Source organism: Podarcis cretensis (assembly GCF_951804945.1).
Source record: "Podarcis cretensis genome assembly, chromosome: 3".
NCBI lineage: Eukaryota > Metazoa > Chordata > Lepidosauria > Squamata > Lacertidae > Podarcis > Podarcis cretensis.
In genome coordinates, this window is record NC_137172.1 from 35038468 (window position 1) to 35056660 (window position 18193).

At 41.5% G+C, this 18193-nt stretch overlaps 1 protein-coding gene across 1 annotated transcript in view; it reads left to right on the top strand.

The window, feature by feature from the left end:
* Positions 1–18193, top strand: part of ALK (ALK receptor tyrosine kinase) — a 626252-nt gene that overhangs the window by 457044 nt on the left and 151015 nt on the right. The window contains exons 7-8 of the mRNA XM_079969155.1: positions 1905–2036; positions 3147–3247. Of these exons, the coding sequence (XP_079825281.1) occupies positions 1905–2036; positions 3147–3247 (233 nt within the window). The remainder of the gene's footprint in view (positions 1–1904; positions 2037–3146; positions 3248–18193) is intronic.

An 18193-nucleotide genomic window follows, 5' to 3' on the forward strand; every position in this document is an offset into this window, starting at 1 on the left:
TGCATACCCAAATGTATGTGCTTAAGAAAAAAACCACACAAAAATCCTGTTGATGGCACTTTTTTTTTACTTTTTTATGGCAAACTTATGTGGAAATGTGGAGAACTTTAGTTGACTAGAAAAATGAGAAATTGAGAGAAACTGAAATCGACAGATCCACCCATCTCTGCCATTCATGTCAATGGATAGGGCCTATCTACATATATAAACTTACTTCAATATGGACCACTGGCTGCATTGCAGTGAATAAAGGTGTCTATGTAGACAGGGCCTTTATCAAGCGCTTGCACCCATAGCAAATGGTTGACTCGACTGGATAAGGTCTCATCTTTGTTACCCTCATATGTGTTTGTTTATATACCACTCAAGTAACAAACATTCTCTGGGTCATTTACACCAAAACAAGGAAAACGAAGCCAAACCTAAAATTGTAATAAAACATAAGCATAGAATCTGAAATGGAATAAAACCTGTATCAGAATGTATACAGATTGAAAACCAAGAATGAGGAACAAGAACTGGGCAAAAGATCTTAAATGCACTAAGAATATGCTGATTGTGAAAATGAATTCAGCCTCCAAAAATAAAAGTATGTATGTCAGTTTTCTATTTCACATGGAATATCATTGTACTTCAAGTTACTCTCAGTTATTGATACAATGACATCCCTTTAAAGGAAAAAAAAATATGTGTATGCGTGTGCTAGGTACATTAAATATTTATGGGAAGCTGAAAATTCCTCTTAAAAGTAAACTGATTGTTCAGGATAGAGAAATGATAAATAAACGGTCATATATGCATTCTAATCTGGCTTTCATGACTGGTACAGAAGCAGTCTTGTTTGGCCAGGTGGATGAAGCTGCTCTCATATGCAATCTACATCACCTGAAATAAACTAGGGGTGCACGAACTGACTGTGTTTGAGCTCATAATTTCCCTTGTTATTTACAGAAACTCACAGTATAAGCTTGGCTGAGCATTCACCATGTTTCCAGTAACTATTTTAGATTTTTTGTTGTTGCTGCTGCTGTTTTTAAAAGTACTTCCAGATTCCTACAAGTGCCATTAAGCGTGTTGTAATTAATGTTGCAAGTCCCACTGGGTGCTGTGGATCATGGTGATGTGCTGTCACTATCCTGGGGAATTTTAAGTATTCAATATATTTTATGTACATTTTACATATTTTACATTCAGTTCCACCTTGAAGTATGTAAAATACATTAAATGTGTAAAAATTCCCCCATAGAGTGATGGCACGTAATCAAGAAGTGCTGTCGATATCAGGAATTGCTCCGCATTAATTTCAACACACACAGTAACAGGGAACTTTACGTACAGAGATAGATGGATCTGTCACTGTCCATTCTCCCAGTTTCTCATTTTCCCAAACCTGAATTCAGTTCTTCACATTTCTGCAGAAATTTGTGGGTTTTTATAGTTATAAAAATTAATCAGCATTGTAGTGTGATTTTTTTCTTATTTATTTTTTAGTAATGCACACATTTTTGCCTAATATATTTTTGGAAAGTGATTTTTCCTAACATAATGTAAATTTGAATGTGAAATATACATTTGGTGCATATATTACCATGGTATATGAATTTTTGTCCACTTGGCTGGAGCACTGCACTGCAAAATTCAGAGAATGGCACCATCTCTCAACCTGAGCCCTGATTCCATCTATAACCTATAGATAACAATAGCATTACCCTACCTTGCAGGGTAATCTAAGTAATGGCTGTTGAACCTCTTGGAGTCCTTGGGAAAAGCACCATATATCATTGCTGGTGCAGCACTGTGAAGGAACAATCTGCTCACCCAAGAAGAACCATAGAAACACTTCCCTTTATTCTGTGCTCAGGAATTGCTGGTCAGATCTTTGTCTCCCGCAATTTTCCTTGCAGAAAAACTTCCCTCTGGCTTCTACTGCTCCTTTGAAGATGAAGACTGTGGCTGGACTCAAAGTTCATCAACTTCCCAAGAGGCCCATCTGTGGCATATTGGAAATCCACAACATAGCCATTTTTGTTTGAAAGGTATGTCAGAGTTGTACCAAACTACAGGGGGAAGGGGATAGACCTAATTTAATTGTCTTAGGCCAGTGGTTCCACGGGCCACAGGAGGTCCACATAACCCACCTGTGGCACCATTCACAAAACAAAAACTTCTATAGAGACAGTGCTTTTTTTCAGACAGAACTCACCGGAACCAAGTTGTGGCACCTCTCAGGTGGGTGCTATTGCCATTATAAGAGAGCAAGGGTGAGTCCATGGTGAGTTCTGGCACCTCTTTTTCTAGAAAAATAGCGCTGCATAGAGATATAAAAAAATTCAAAAGTCGGGGGTCCATGGCTTGGCTTTTGAAAAACTGGGGGTCCGCAGTTCTTAGCTAATTGGGAACCACTGTCTTAGGTCACTGAAAAGAGAATAAAATTTCCAAGGTTTATTTATTTCCAATACCCTGCCATTAGGGAGAGTGAGGTGGCTATCTGACATGGCAGATGTTGACGGCAGGAAGTGGTGGCAAGGCACTAGCCCCATCACCAGGATTGAAGTAAGACTGAATTGCCCGTCCAGTCAGCTCCAGCAGATGGAATGCAGGAGGACGAGAGGCATCTTGTCTTTCACCTCAGGCAGCAAAATGTGTCAGGCTGGCCCTGAGCAATTCACAGCGCCAAGATTTCCGTTCTTTTGGAGTTCTCTTCATGTTGCCGTGATGATGGTAGAAGTGACCTTCAGCCTCAAGCTTCAGTGAAATATTACTTTTGCATGTTTCATAATGGCAGAGGTTCACTCAAAATCAATTTTTTTTTAAAGTTGGATGCTTTTTGATTCGGAGCAAGTGAAGAAAACAAATCCCAAGTCAGGGATAAACATTGTTTGTGAGAGAAGCTGGCAGGTCGCTTGCGTATAATTCTGAAGGTGAGGCCCTGGGGTATATGAAACTGCATTACTACATCCAAAGAATACTGAAAAATGACTTCAGCAGTGTTATCCCTCTATAATAAGGGTCTACCTGACATTTGCATGTCTGTGTGTGCACACCCACCCACAACCAAATAGTCTGTTCTGCTGCACAAATGTTCCATCAAAGTAGTAACAAATTTACTTCTCCTTCTTCTCTCCCCTCCTTTTGCCCCCTCCCAGAATGTGCACTTTTGCTTAACACCAGTGAGATGCCAGCTGCAGAAACAGTTGTGGTGACTAGTGCTGTTTTTCCAGCTCCCATGAAAAACTCACCCTGTGAGGTAAGTATACTTGCTTAGCTGCAAACTGGAAAAGTGTGCAAGGTGCTTAGATTGTCAAAAAAGATGTATGTCTGGCTATTATCAGGCCCTTCACATCACCCTTTTATTTGAATGACATGAGCTACAAATACTAATGGCTTGGGCAGTGTTGGGTATTCCATTCCAGTTTGTTATTTGTTTTTTTTTTTTTTTAAATGATTTTTATTAATTTCCAATTTTTTATCACAAACAAAAAAACAACATAAAACCAAACAAACAACAAACTCATATTTTCTTGACCTTATTTTCATAACCCTCTTTTCCCGGACTTCCCCATACCTTTCCCTTTTTGCATCCTTAGTTTAGTACCATTATTCAGCAACCTATCTTACCCAATTAAATATAAATTTGTCCTCTTTCTCTATTCCACCCTAAATTTTTAAACCCAATTATCGCTGCAATTCTACGTCTTCTTTTCCCTCAGCATTTTAACACTCCTCAGTTTTATAATAGTTCTTAAGATACATCTTAAATTTCTTCCAATCTTCTTCCACAGTCTCTTTCTCTTGGTCGCGGATTCTGCCGGTCATTTCTGCCAGTCCCATAAAGTCAATCACTTTCGCCTGCCATTCCTCCAACGTGGGTAGTTCTTGTGTCTTCCAATACTTTGCTAGAAGAATCCTTGCTGCCGTAGTAGCGTACAAAAAGAAATTCTTATCCTTCTTCGGCACCAACTGGCCGACCATACCCAAGAGAAATGCCTCTGGTTTCTTGTTAAAGGTGCACTTAAGCACTTTCTTAATTTCATTATAAATCATTTCCCAGAAGGCCTTAATCTTTGGGCAGGTCCACCAAAGGTGGAAAAAGGTACCCTCAGTCTCTTTACATTTCCAGCATTTGTTATTGGGCAAATGGTAAATCTTCGCAAGCTTGACTGGGGTCATGTACCACCTATAAATCATTTTCATAATGTTTTCTCGTAAGGCATTGCATGCCGTAAATTTAATACCTGTGGTCCATAACTGCTCCCAGTCAGCAAACATAATGTCATGACCTATGTCCTGTGCCCATTTAACCATAGCAGACTTCACTGTCTCATCTATTGTATTCCACTTCAACAGCAAGTTGTACATTCTTGATAAATTCTTAGTATTGGGTTCTAACAATTCTGTTTCCAATTTCGATTTCTCCACCTGGAAACCAATTTTCCTGTCTTGTTTGAAAGCCTCCATTATTTGAAAATAATGGAGCCAATCTCGTACCTTGGACTTTATTTTCTCATAACTTTGTAATTTAAATTCACCACCTTCTTGTTCTAAAATCTCAGAGTATTTCGGCCAATTGGTTGTCATATTAAGTTTCTTTACTTCCTTAGCCTCCATAGGTGAAAGCCACCTGGGAGTTCTGTTTTCCAGTAAATCTTTATACCGTATCCATACATTATGTAGTGCTTTCCTGACAATATGATTTTTGAAACCCTTATACACTTTAGCCTTGTCATACCAGATATATGCATGCCAACCAAAATTATTGTCAAATCCTTCCAAATCTAGAATGTCTGCATTTTCAAGAAGTAGCCAATCTTTTAACCAGCAGAAAGCTGCCGATTCATAGTAAAGTCTTAAGTCCGGCAGGGCAAACCCCCCTCTTTCTTTAGAATCAGTAAGTATCTTAAACTTAATTCTGGGCTTTTTGCCCTGCCAGACAAATTTAGATATGTCTTTCTGCCACTTCTTGAAACAGTCCAGTTTATCAACAATTTGTAGTGTCTGAAACAAAAACAACATTCTAGGCAATACATTCATTTTGATCACTGCTATTCGACCTAACAAGGAAAGCTTCAGGTTTGACCATATTTCTAAATCTTTCTTTATCTCAGTCCAGCACTTGTCATAGTTGTCCTTAAATAAGTTCACATTCTTAGATGTCATGTTAATCCCCAGGTATTTTACACTCTTTGCCACCCCTAACCCAGTTTCCTCTTGGAATCTTTCCCTTTCAACATTTGTTAAGTTCTTTTCCAATACCTTGGTTTTTTGTTTATTCAACTTAAATCCTGCAACCTGGCCAAATACTTGAATTAATTCCAAAGCTCTTTTGGTACTAGTGTCTGGCTCTTGCAAGGTCAGTACTAAGTCATCTGCAAAAGCCTTTAATTTGTAATGTCTGGCTCCGACCTGAATCCCTTTTACCAGCTGATCTCCCCTAATCATATTTAACAGGACCTCCAGGACCGATATAAAAAGTAATGGGGATATTGGGCACCCCTGACGTGTCCCTTTTTCTATAGGTAGTTCATCCATAACCACATTATTTACAATTAACTTCGCCTTTTGCTCAGAATAAATTGCACTTATACCATTTTCAAACCTTTGGCCTACCCCCATCCCATGGAGATTCTTTTTCATAAATTTCCAAGATATATTGTCAAAGGCTTTCTCCGCGTCCACAAAAATTAAAACTGCCTTCGTATTAATGTTCACTGTCAGCATTTCTATAATGTCAATTATATTCCTTACATTAGTAGATATATGCCTACCCGGGAGAAAGCCTGCCTGGTCTTTATGAATCTCCTCCATCAGCACCTTCTTTAGTCTTTTTGCCAAAATGTCTGCAAAAATTTTGTAATCCACATTAAGTAGTGATATAGGGCGGTAGTTCTTGATCTGTTTTTTATCAACCTCAGTCTTTGGTATAAGTGTGATGAAGGCTTCTTTCCACGTCTCAGGTGCCCTTTTCCCCTCTAATATCTCGTTGCAAACCTCCTTAAGTGGCTGAATTATCCAGTCTTTCAAGGCTTTGTAATATCTGGAGGTTAGTCCATCTGGCCCTGGAGATTTCCCCAGTTGCATGTTTTGAATGGCACCCTCAATTTCTTGTTCAGTTATTTTCTCATTTAAAAACGCCATACTTTGTTGCGAAATTTTTTGTAATCCATATTTCTTAAGAAATTCTTCAATGTCTCTTTCGTTTTCCGGCCCTTGTGCATACAGTCTTCTGAAATAGCTCTGAAAGCAGTTACTGATCTCATTTGGTTTCGAAATATTCTTTCCATCTACCTCCAAACTTGTAACTGTGTTCAATTTCAGTCTCTTCTTCAATTGCCATGACAGGAGTTTCCCACATTTATCTGCCGATTCAAATGTCTTTTGTCTCATTCGTTTAATTTTCCATTCAATCTCCTGGTTCATCAATTCCATATATTGCTTCTGATACAATTTGATTTGTCTCAAAATCTCATGTGACTTTGGATTGGATCTCAGTTTCTTTTCACTGTCTTTTATCCTTTCCAAAATTTTGTCTTTCTTCTCCTGTTGTTTCCTCCTTTTCAAGGAGTTCTGCTGTATCAAGAAACCCCTCATCACGGCCTTGCTTGCGTCCCAGATCACACGTTTCTCCACTTCTGTCCTTAGATTTATCTCAAAATAGTCCTTCAAAGTCTTTTGGGCCTTTTGGTACACCTCTGGATCTTTAAATAGGGTGTCATTCATTCTCCATCTAAAAGAGCCAGCTGTTGTTGTTTTCATTTCCATCTTTACTGCATTGTGGTCGGAGCATGTCTTTGGGCAGATTTCCACTTTCTTTATCTTAGGAGCCATCCCACTAGTAATCCATATTTGATCTATTCTTGTCCAGGTCATCTGTGATTCTGAAAAGAATGTTCCCTCCCTCTCAAGGGGGTTTCTTATTCTCCAAATGTCGATCAAGTCCAAGTTATCAGTCATTTCAAAGAAAGTCCTAGGTAGTCTCCCGTCCTTGGAGATCACCTGTCTTTGCGCTTTGTCCATATTTGTAGATACAACCCCATTCATATCGCCTAATAAAATCACTTTGTAATCCAGATAATTTGTTAATGTCTCATGTAATTTCTTATAAAATTCTGCCTTCCCTTCATTTGGTGCATAGATTCCAAGTATCAAAATTTTTTCTCCTTGGATCTGTATCTCAATTGCCAAGATTCTGCCCTGTTCATCTTTAAAAATCTGTCTTGGAGCCAATTTCTCTTTTGCGTATATCACCACTCCTCTTTTCTTAACTTTATCTGATGAAATAAATTCTTGTCCCAATCTTTTATTTATAAGTAATCTTCTATGTGCTCTTGTCACGTGGGTTTCTTGCAAGCAAATCAGATCCAATTGTTCTTTCTTCAAAATATGAAAAACCTCACGCCTTTTCCTGGGAAGGTTCAGTCCATTACAGTTCCAAGTTAAAATTCTCAGAGACATTGTAAATTAGTTACCTCCAACTGCACCCTGCAGCTGTTCTTCGTCCGTTGGTGATTTGAGTCCAAATGTCAAATTCCCCAAGTCTGTATCTGCAGTTGAGTTGAGGACCCCTTTCACCAGGTCTTCTCCGTGTTTGTGTAGGAACTGTTCTTTATCTTGTACAGTCTTTATCTTAACTTTCTTTCCTTGGAAGTTGAAAGACAAACCCTGTGGAAATTCCCACCTGAAAGGTATGTTGTTCTTCTTCAGCAGGTCCACCAGAGTCTTGAACTGAGTTCTCACCTCCAAAATATATTTTGGGATATCCCTGTAGATTTGCACAGAGACGTTTTGAATCTGGAGTGTTTTCTGGTAATGCAGACTAAGTATCTTGTCTCTCTCCTCTTTCGACCTCAATGTAATCAGGCAGTCCCTTGGAATCTTCCTGCCTTGCCTTCTACCCAATCTGAAGGCGGTTGTAATCTCAAATTCTGTTCCCTCTAGATTTTCCTGCCAAAAGCCTGAAATTTCTTTTGTGAGAAAGTCCACTAGGTTGTCCCCCTCACTCTCAGGAACCAACCTAAGTCTTAAGTTCTTCTCCTTACGCTGCATGTCCCATAAAGAAAGGGTCGCCTCATGCTGGTCAAGCCTCCTACAAACAGGAACTAAATTTTCCTGTGTAGATTCCGCAGTAGATTTAGCCTCTTCTGCAATTTTCCTTATTGTGGCGTTCTCCTCTACCAGCTGTTGTATAATCTGTGTATTAGACGTTACGCTCTTCGTGTTCAATTCCAATTTTGCCGTTAGATCTGCCAATTGCTTGGTATTTTCTGTACTCTGTTTGTTCAACCTTTCTAAAGATTCATTTATCTTCAATAATGCCTGCGTCACTGACTCCATGAATGCACTTATTCCCTTTTCCTGTCCACCTGGGCCTGTTGGCAATAGTCCTGATAAGGAGCCCCTTTTCTTATGTGCTGCCTTGGACTTGGATCTTGTTGCAATCTCGTCTCCAGGGCCGCTCATGTCCCAAGGTCGTTCTCACAGGAACCGGTTTGAATGGAAAAAGCCAGTGACTAACAATCGTGTTGCAACTGTTACTTCCAATCCTCTAGAGGGAGCTGAGACCTTCAATATAGCAAGGAAACAATGAATCCAAAAGCCCTCAGAGGGAAAAGTTACTAAAAAACTTCTCTCAGTCTTTTAGTTGCAACCATATAATTTTTACAAAGTCTCAATAAATTGTAGCAAATAAAGTCTCCTCTTTGCAATGTCTTTGACAGCTCCCTGTCAAAGTGTATCACTCAGGCAGTCCGTTCCCAGAGATAGAGTCTGCGGTAGATTGTCTCTTAAAAGGTTTTCCTGCAGGTTTCCTTTCTTTTTCACCCCCCCCCCCCGTTCCTGCTCCCTAGGGGGGAGGACTTAAGTCAATGCTGGGGTTAATCCTTTTTTTAAAAAAGTCCCTTAAAAGATGTCAATTGCAGCTTACTAAGTCCGTTGCTTTAGCAGTCATGCAATCTGGGGAAGGCAGACTTCCTTTGTTTACCGTCCCCACTTTCGGCCAAATTTTAAAAGAAATTGAATTTAAAGTCCCGAAAGGGTTGCCAATCCTACTCACGGGAATCTCTTTCAGTCCGAATAACAGGAAGAAGTCGGCGCTCTCCGCTAATGGCGATGCGGCTTCACTCCACGAGCTGGGTAGCGACTCTCAGCTCTGCGCTCCCCCGATGCTCCTCCGGAGCCTTTAAAAAGGCTCTTTCGCAGTAAAAGGGGGCGCAAACGATGCCCACCGAGTCTCCTTGCTCACAGGCTTCCGCGCCTGTGATTTTAGGGGTCCCCGCTTCGCCGTAGCGGTCAGACCCGAACTCGCGGAGCAGCTCTCTCTCCGGAGAACGGAGAGCGAGCCGCCATTAGCGCCGGCGCCAACCGGAAGTCCCCAGTTTGTTATTTGTTGTTTACCGTCTTATTTCCTCCCAAACATTGCATACAACAACACACATATGTGCAGACACCCACACACCCACACCTGCACACAGAATGATAATAATGAAAGTAAATATTTTTCCCCTTTTATCTTCCAAAATGTGAGGGCAATCTGGCTGCAACATCTGTCACCCCATTGATCGCCAGGGTTGATTCGGCTGATCTGGCTGGCTAGGCAGGTGTCCCCTTCCTCCCTCACCGCTCCATGTGCATCCCTCCCAAAGCTGCGCGCTCGGTGGAAGAAGATGACCATCCCAGATAGAAGGAATGTACCGTTCTTCGGTCAAGGGTATACGATAGCTGCGCTCCCCTGCTAGAACCTCCAAACAAGTCGGGTATTCCATTCCAAGGGCTGCTGCTTTCAGTGGTGTAGAGCATCTCTGTACTTTAAGTAGCAAAGACAATCGTTACTACATGTTCACCAATGTTTCCGTTTACTGTGGGCAGCATGGTGAATTCCTTTGTGAATGTGTACGTGCAAGGAACCAAGTGAAATACACAGCAATTGTGTTTATCAAGCAAAGAGTGGAGGACCCATTATCTCCACTCTTCTCTCACCTTTAGAAACTGATCTTTGGGACCCTGAGTTTGAAACCAGCTGTGAGAAATAGCGCCTCCACTGGTGAACTGGAGTTATTGACTAAAGAAAAAGAAGACTCACAAAAAGCGCCATTCAAAACTGGGTTTGAAGTGGGAGAGTCCTGTGTAAGAAACTTGGTGAAAGAATTGGGTTCAGTTCACATTTAAATGCAGACCTACCTAATCACACTTCCCCAAATAATACATGAACTGAAGCACAACTTCAAAATTTGCAGTTTTCTGAAATCTGAAATGTTTTCCAGCTAAGTAATGTTGACAGAAATGTTTGTACTAGGATAAAATATGCATAAAAAAGCATATATTAGTAAAAACCCCACAAATAATGCATTATATTAGGGAAATAGCTTGCAAAAATATGTATATTGGGCATTATTCACATTAAAATGCTAATTAATTTTCATAAAGTTTTTTTATTAAAAAAGACACACAGATGAATATGGAAATGTAAAGAACTGAACTTAAGGCTAGAAAAAGTGAAAAATGGAGAGAAACCAAATTGACACATTCACTCATCCCTAGACCAATGGGAAAGGATGATAGATCAATGTGTGCCAGACTTAAAGCTCCCCTTAAGATTTCTTTTTTAATTTGTACAGGGACAGGAGCATCGTAGGTTAGGGGACAGCCAGAACTGCCCATTCCTTAGAATGACTATTGTACTTCTGTGAATGATAAATTCACTCAAGTAAGGAGGGAATGAAAACTGTCATGTTTGGCCTTTAGAAGTAATTAACATCGCTGATGTAAATCACTGGTGCTCTTTAGCAGCGGCAGGAAAATTACATACCCAAGAGGCGTATAAAATTAAAATTGGAAACCGCTTTGCCACTAGTGCTGCAGAGTGCGTTGGAATAATTACAGCAGAATTGTGCAAATAGGAACTGCTAGGTCATACAAAAGCATCCTGGATAAGTACCCAAAGAGTTCAGATTCATTGCATCCATATATCTGAAGTTTGATTTTTCTATACTTGTATTAGTAATGCTAACATTTTCTACATTTTCAAATAGAAAGTGGAGCTCAGTGAATTCTTATAGATGCCCATTTAGAGCCACAGTTCTGAGAGACTTAAGTCTCAGTGCAAACTCTGTAAAGCAGCCTTCGCCATCCTGGTGCCCTCCAGATGCTTTGGACTCCAAATCCCCCAGCCGCATCCAATGCTGATGTGAACTGTAGTCAAAAAACCAACATCTGGAGCACCCCAGGTTGGTGAAGGTTGTGGTAAAGGAAGATTGTTGAGGACAAATAACTATGTGTTGGGAGTGAAATCCATATAAAAACAGTGTTGCAACAGGCAAGCAAAGGCACCTGTATCCTTGTCCCCTCTCTTTCCCCACTCCTGGAAAACAACATTTCAGATTTCAGAAGAGACTCTCTAATAAGAAACTCTAATAAGAATAGAGTTTGTTTGGGGGTGGGTTTGACCTGGTTTGCAGAGTTTCTCCTCTTGCTGTTTTAGGTGCATAATTGCAAAACCGAGGCATACACACAGCATGAATGGCCACAGTAATTGGGAGGTTGTCAGGATCAAGTGTTTGTCTAACATTCACCAGAGATATGAATGGAAACAAGTATTTATGGAAGGGTGGCAAATCCAGTTCTTGCAGTGTAACTCAACATAAGATGAACTTGCTCAATAGACTAGCTTGATGGTGTGCCCACTGTCCTCAGTTATTCCAGCTGAGGTGAGAAAGCTCAGCAATAGTGCATCTGCTTTGCATGCAAGAAGTTACACTTTTTTGGTTTTGGTCTCTGGTGTCTCTTGGTAGCTGTGGGAGAGATTCCTGTCTGAAACCCTGGAGAGTCATTGGCTGTTAGTGAGGACGATTCTGAGCTAGATGGACCAATGGTCTGACCACAGCAGCTTCCTGTGTTTCTAGGTGAACCCTCCTTCCCTCAGCTGTCACCTTGGGGTCAACATTTTGCTATGAGAGCAGAGAGAATACATAAGGAACTATTTAGCTAATTCCTTGTGCACAGGGAAAGACTTTTGTTGGTGCAGTAGGGCTCCCCCCCCCCATGCCTCATACCCTCCCCCAAATCTGCTCCAGGCAGCTGGGGAAATCTCTATAACTAGAGAAGTTAATGGAAGAAAACAGAATGAAAAGAATGGAGTAGTCGTAATGGAAAAGGGCAAAATGAGCATGAGCCAGGGTTTCGTAACCTTTTTTGGCCTTGGCCTTTGAAAATCAAATCGGTAGCACAAAATGCCCATTTCACAGACGGCAAATTGATGATGCTCGGGCCACCATTCCCCAAACAGGCAACACACCTACACCTTCCCATTACAAAATAAATAAAACACAGGGAGGAGTGAAACTTTTCCCTCCCCTCCTTCAAAACTTCCCGTGATACACTTCCTTAAGGCCTTTTCCCTGAGACTTGCTTACTTCCAGTATTGGAGCCAGGCTGGGGGGGGGGGGGATACCTTAAAGCAGGAACATATAGCAGGGGAGGAAGCAGGTTTTGTTCCCATCCTCTGCGCACTCCACTTCATGTTGAAAAAGGTGACCCTTTTTCCGCACTTTATCCAAACTAGTAACCCTGTGTTTAATGCATGCCCACACTGTCTGCACCATCCCTTGGCTCCCCTTTTCTCTGACAACATCCCTCTGCTATAGTGATTTTTCTTCCTGAGCTTAGGTTAGGAGACTTTTATGTTGTATTATTTGATTGCATTTATTCCTAGTGGACGTCTTTCTTCAGACAATTAGACACTTGCTACCTCAATTTCGATTGACATATTGACACACTCCTATTCAATTTCCTCTCTTACCATTGCTTCTTCCTTTACAAGACTCTCTCCTTTCCTTCCTTCATGCCTGCAGCACATGCAAAATGTAAATATTTTAAAACTCCATTTTGTCACAGACCAGCAAGTGTGAATATTTCTCATAATCTGCCTGCTGTCAGAAGCCGGGTGAATAATTTCCCAAGGTGTGTTAGTCCCCCCTCCCCCGTCCATAAACAGGGTGAATAATTAAACTTGTGTTTGAAAGTGCGTTGAGGAGGGGAAGAGAAAGTTGCAATCTATTACTGCCCCACCTCTGTCACTCCCAGTGACACTTAAAAGTCGCCCATGCAGATCCAGCATTGCAGCTGTTGGTAATAAAGACTCAACAGATTTTGGCAATGGTTCTTGCTTCTTTTCACACTGTGCAGAAGCCTCGGCTCTGAACAAGCCCTGGCTTGAGGCTTCGAAGACTATTTTACTGGAGCAATCAATCTATGTGACCAGAATAATTCAACATCATTCCAAGCCTATTGCAAGGAGAGGAGCAAGTCCTTGCCCCCTAATTATCCCGGAGGATAGGAGCAAGTGATCATCCTCATAATGGAGTTATAGCTGGAAAATATGATGGCGAAATTAAAATTCTGCTTTCCCATATTTATTTCCTCTCCAGCATTTCCCAGTCGGACTGGCTTGGATTTACGTGTTAAAATTTTTCTCCTCCCCTCAACCTCTTTTAGCTTTGACAGCTCAAATGGGCATTTCACAATCAGGCCAGCAATTGGAATTTTATAGTAGATTTCAGAAAGATGTTGAACCGAACTCAGTGTCTCAGGGAAGTTTTCACCTTGGAGCCCTGTCTCACCAAGTCTCCCACATAAACCCCTTCACTTTTCCTGTAAGGATATGAGTGGGGGAAACTTCAGATCTTGGTCCCGTGTATGTAGGAGCACTCCATGCCCCCTAATCCTCAATGATGTCCAGGGATGTGGGTTCTTGGCTATGCCTAAGTGTCTGTGGTGAGTCTGCACCTGTCCAGCACTCTTTCAAACAGGAGCTACCACAGCTGGACTTCTATGTCGTTACCTCAGCAGATAAAGTTTGCTTCATGTTCAGAATGTAGCTAACCAACATATATGAGATTGGGAAAGTAGTTTTGCCCCAAAACACTATGGACTTGTCCACCATGGAGCAAAATGTAGACCCCATCCTAGTGCTGCCCTGAACTCTGCCCCCCCCCCATTACATTTTTTTAAATCCTTGCCATTTCAGACTTTCCAAGGATTGAAGAACCTCACACTTAAAGGGAGAAGAGTCCAAGACGACACTGAGATGGGGAGGGCATCTTGTGGATGGCCAACATTGATGGGGAGACAGGCTGGTGCAAATCCAGATTTTGCTCTAGTGTGGACAATCCTCATGTCTACTGTTACGATAGTATGGGGTTTTGAGAAATGGTGTCCCCACCTGCACCATGAGAAACACAGGAAGCTGCTTGTATATCTAACCTGGTTTTGCATACTTTGACTTACAGCAGCTTTCCAAGTTCTCAGACAGAGTCCTTTCCCATCACCTGTTCATTGGAAAAAACAACAACCTAGGCATGCCAAGGATTGAACCTGGGACCTTCTGCATGCAAATCATGTGTCCTAACTACCTGGAAGTACCTATGATGTAGGCAACATGGTGATGCTTTTTGTTGTGGCACATTATTGCAGTTTAGATCTTATAGGCAAAAGGACAAGTGCCACAGTCCACACTAAACTCTTGGCTTTTGATAACTGTACCAGTCCTTTAGCCTTATATGTATGTCCCCCCCCCCACACACACACACACGCTAGTTAGCAGGCAGTATAGAAGCCCTGTCTGATATCTTGGACTTGTGATCCATTTGCCCAAAATGTTGGCCACTCCTGCCCTATGCAGATTCATGTCTTTTCATTGGAAAGACCAGAAGGGATTAGATTTCCATTATTCACTTTGCTCCTGTGACCAGAAGCAGGGTGGTAAAATACTGCTCTCATAGCACTACTCGTCCTTTCTGAAAATAAAATGTTCAGAGACTTCCCTAACTCAAAGGAGCCCCAACCCAATTTGTGCAGAGGTGTGAATATTTCAGATAAGCACTTCCCTGCATGTCAAACCTTCATATTTTATATATGCCTCTTTTAAAGAGTCTCCCTCTACTCCAGCAGGCAAAAGTTGTTTCCATTGCAAGTGATAGTAAACTACATGCCCCTAATGATGTATCCATCTATCCACCCATAAAACATGTTTTGACCTTGTAGAGATGTCACAAGTCACAGGAGGATTAGACCCATCTAAATCTTTGCTAGATCAGTGTTGAAATATATTCTTCTGCAGCTGCTATCTCCCCTTCCATGCAGCTACTGTATGATTAAGTTTCCTCTGAGTTTTCTGAATATGGAGCTTCCGTTTGCCAAATCAGGGCATTCACATTAGAGGACAAAATTTCAAACTTCTCTACTCACAAATCTCTTCTTCAATCTGCCTGCCTGAGCCATGCAATAGATAATGGAGAAGTCAGAAGCCTCCAGCATGATAAAACTTTAATTACTAAGCAGCTGTCATAGGCGACCTTCCTGCTTAGGTTGCCACCTCTACTAGAGTAGGAAGAATAAGGCCATTGCTCTTTTGCATATGTTAAGTACACAGGAGTGCTGGCTTCAGATTATGCATAGCCTAATATCAGCGAGAAAGTGTGTCAGGCCAGGTAGCAGAAATCTGACAGAAAGGTTTCAAATGGTCCAGGTGGCGACTCTAATCTTGTAAACTGCCTGAACCACTTTTGTTGCTGAATTTCCTCTACACTAGGATTAATTATGCCAGCGATATATGATGGATGAAAACATAATGTATCCATCCAAGGTTACTCATATTTTACTCTTCAGAGCTCCGGTGTTATAAAAGCAGAGCTTGTTCTCATTCAAGCAAATATAAATGGACTCAAACTTCATACCAAGGATATGGAATGTCCAGTGATAGCTTATGTCCTTATTTCTTCCATGTGAAAGATGCCAGCAACTTGCATGCTTGTCTTGAGTAATTATTACCACATGCCCTGGAAATGAATTCTGATTCATTCTATGCAATTTCAAAGGAACCGATAGGATCAAGAACCCATCTGATCTGATCTGATCTGATCTTGTAGTTTAGAGTGATGTTTAGGAGCATCTCATGCCTGATAGGCTGCCCAGGGAGGTAATCACAGTTCAACACAGGCATCGTTGCTGCTCTAGTTATGCCTGAGTGCAATTTATTTTAACCCCTGGACTAAACCAACAAGAGAGTTCTCCTAATTCATTGTACAGCTTTCTGTTTAGTGAATCAGTAAGGCTTTCAAAGCACTGATGAGACAATGTCAGGCCAGGATGGTTGATTACATTCTTTAATGGTGTTTCTGGCTTCTGAATAACCTACTGGAAATATATATCAAGGGAGTGGTTGGGAGGGGAGGGAGAACCCAGAAACAATAACAATGAGATCCTAGATTCATATCTTTTTAAACATGCCCAGAGTCTGCTTTAGGCTCCATTGCACACAGAGAGTGCCATCTGCCATCATCTGAAAAATGAACGCCAGCCTCATTGGAGCATCATGGCTTGGGGCATCCAGATCATTGCCTGCTCTTGTTCACTTCAGCAGGTGTTAAAGGCCTTGGAATGTCCTACTACAGAGCTTAGGAACTGTGGAAATGAAAGCCAAAGGCATCCATTCAGGCAGCATGCCAGCTAATTCAATCTGAGCCAGTTCATTACAGCCTGTGTATTTACTCTTTGCAGATATGCTGAGCTCCCATGTATGATGCCAATAACTCCTTTCATCCAAGCAGCTGACGTGTGTGCAAACTGCAGCATCCATTCCAATTTACCAAATGCTTTCAGTCTAATATGTTTGATAACAAGCTTCGAGAGACAGGCATCTCTGTTGCCTAATATTGGCTCCTGGGCAACTGGGGGCAAGGTTGTGAGGACTCCCACCCCATGCAGCAGCCGGGGCTCTGACCCAAATAAAGAAGGGATAACCAAATTTGTAGAAGCAACAGCACTAGAGGCAAAGGAGGTGGAAATCAATCCAAGTGCCAGCATTGTGACTGGGCCAGAGTCCAGGCCTATCAGATTGGGTGAACCCTTGAGACAGAAGCTTCTGAATCATAACCTCTGAGATCCACGTCCACCAGAAGTTTATGCTCTTCACCTTCAATTCTCAGGCAACAGTCCTGGAGGGAATTGTCCAAGAGGAGGAGGAGGACTAGCCTCCAAGCCAGAGTCCTGCCTATTTAAGACCTCCCAGGAAGGGGTTGAGGCAAGGAATAATAATTTGGCCAAAAGGCTGGATGAGACCAAAAGGCTTCAGACCTTTCTTAAATCTTGAAGCAAGTTATTCCCCGGACCTTCTCATAGCACTACCTTGCTTTACCACACCCCATGGGGCTCTTGTCGAGATCAGGCGGGGCCCAAATAGACAGAAGGAATAGGTCTCCTAGTTGTTCAGATGACTGAGCAAGACTGTCAAATAAGGTTTTGTAGGGATTAGGAGTTGCTCCTGACCCAATTCTGGCCTATCAGTTTAAGGAGTTTAACCTCCCCGGGGTTGCTAGATTAATTTTGGTTAACTTCATTGTACACAGGTTGTACATTGACAATAAAGGTGGTATTATTATTATTATTATTATTATTATTATTATTATTAATCTGGCACTTTGGTAAATACTTGATGGTGGGAGGGGGGATTACTTCATTTGGTTGTGCAAATTGACCTACCCTAGCAATACATTCTACATTCTTCCTGTTGAGAGCAAATACACACAGAGAGAGTAAAATACTCATTTGGTTGTGTGCAGGGTGAACAAAAGGCAATTGGCATCATTTGCCTTCAGTACTATCTGCCAGCATAATTTGAGAGGCCACCTACATTGTGTTCAGTTGGCAGGAGTCAGTCAGCTCTCTGCTTTCTGAATTAAAAGAAACAAAAATAAACAAATCTGAGACCCTGGCTCTCTTCATGCCGCTTGTACACCTTCAGCCCAAGTTACACTTTCAGAAGCTGTGGTTTTAAAAGCATTGATGTGGATGGTCCAAGTTGATTTGATTTTTTACCATGATTGATTGTAGGAAGATGGGAAATCAATCAAGGTATTCAGGGTAGATTTAAGTGACATATTTATAGTACTAAAATGTAAGATGAATTGGGGTCGAACTACTCTTTGTGCACTAATGCACAGGAGCACAAGGTGCATCAGCATTCATTGCTCAATCCAAAGGTTGGGCAATGTTCTGCTCCAAAAAATAGCATCCCAAAGCAGCTTTTCAGCTGTCCAGGTATGGTTATATGTTTCTGTGTAATGTACAGTTAGGGTCATTGTTCTTCTGGAGCTCTTACCATGAGTCCTGCCAAACCATAACATATCAATTCTCATGTTGCTGA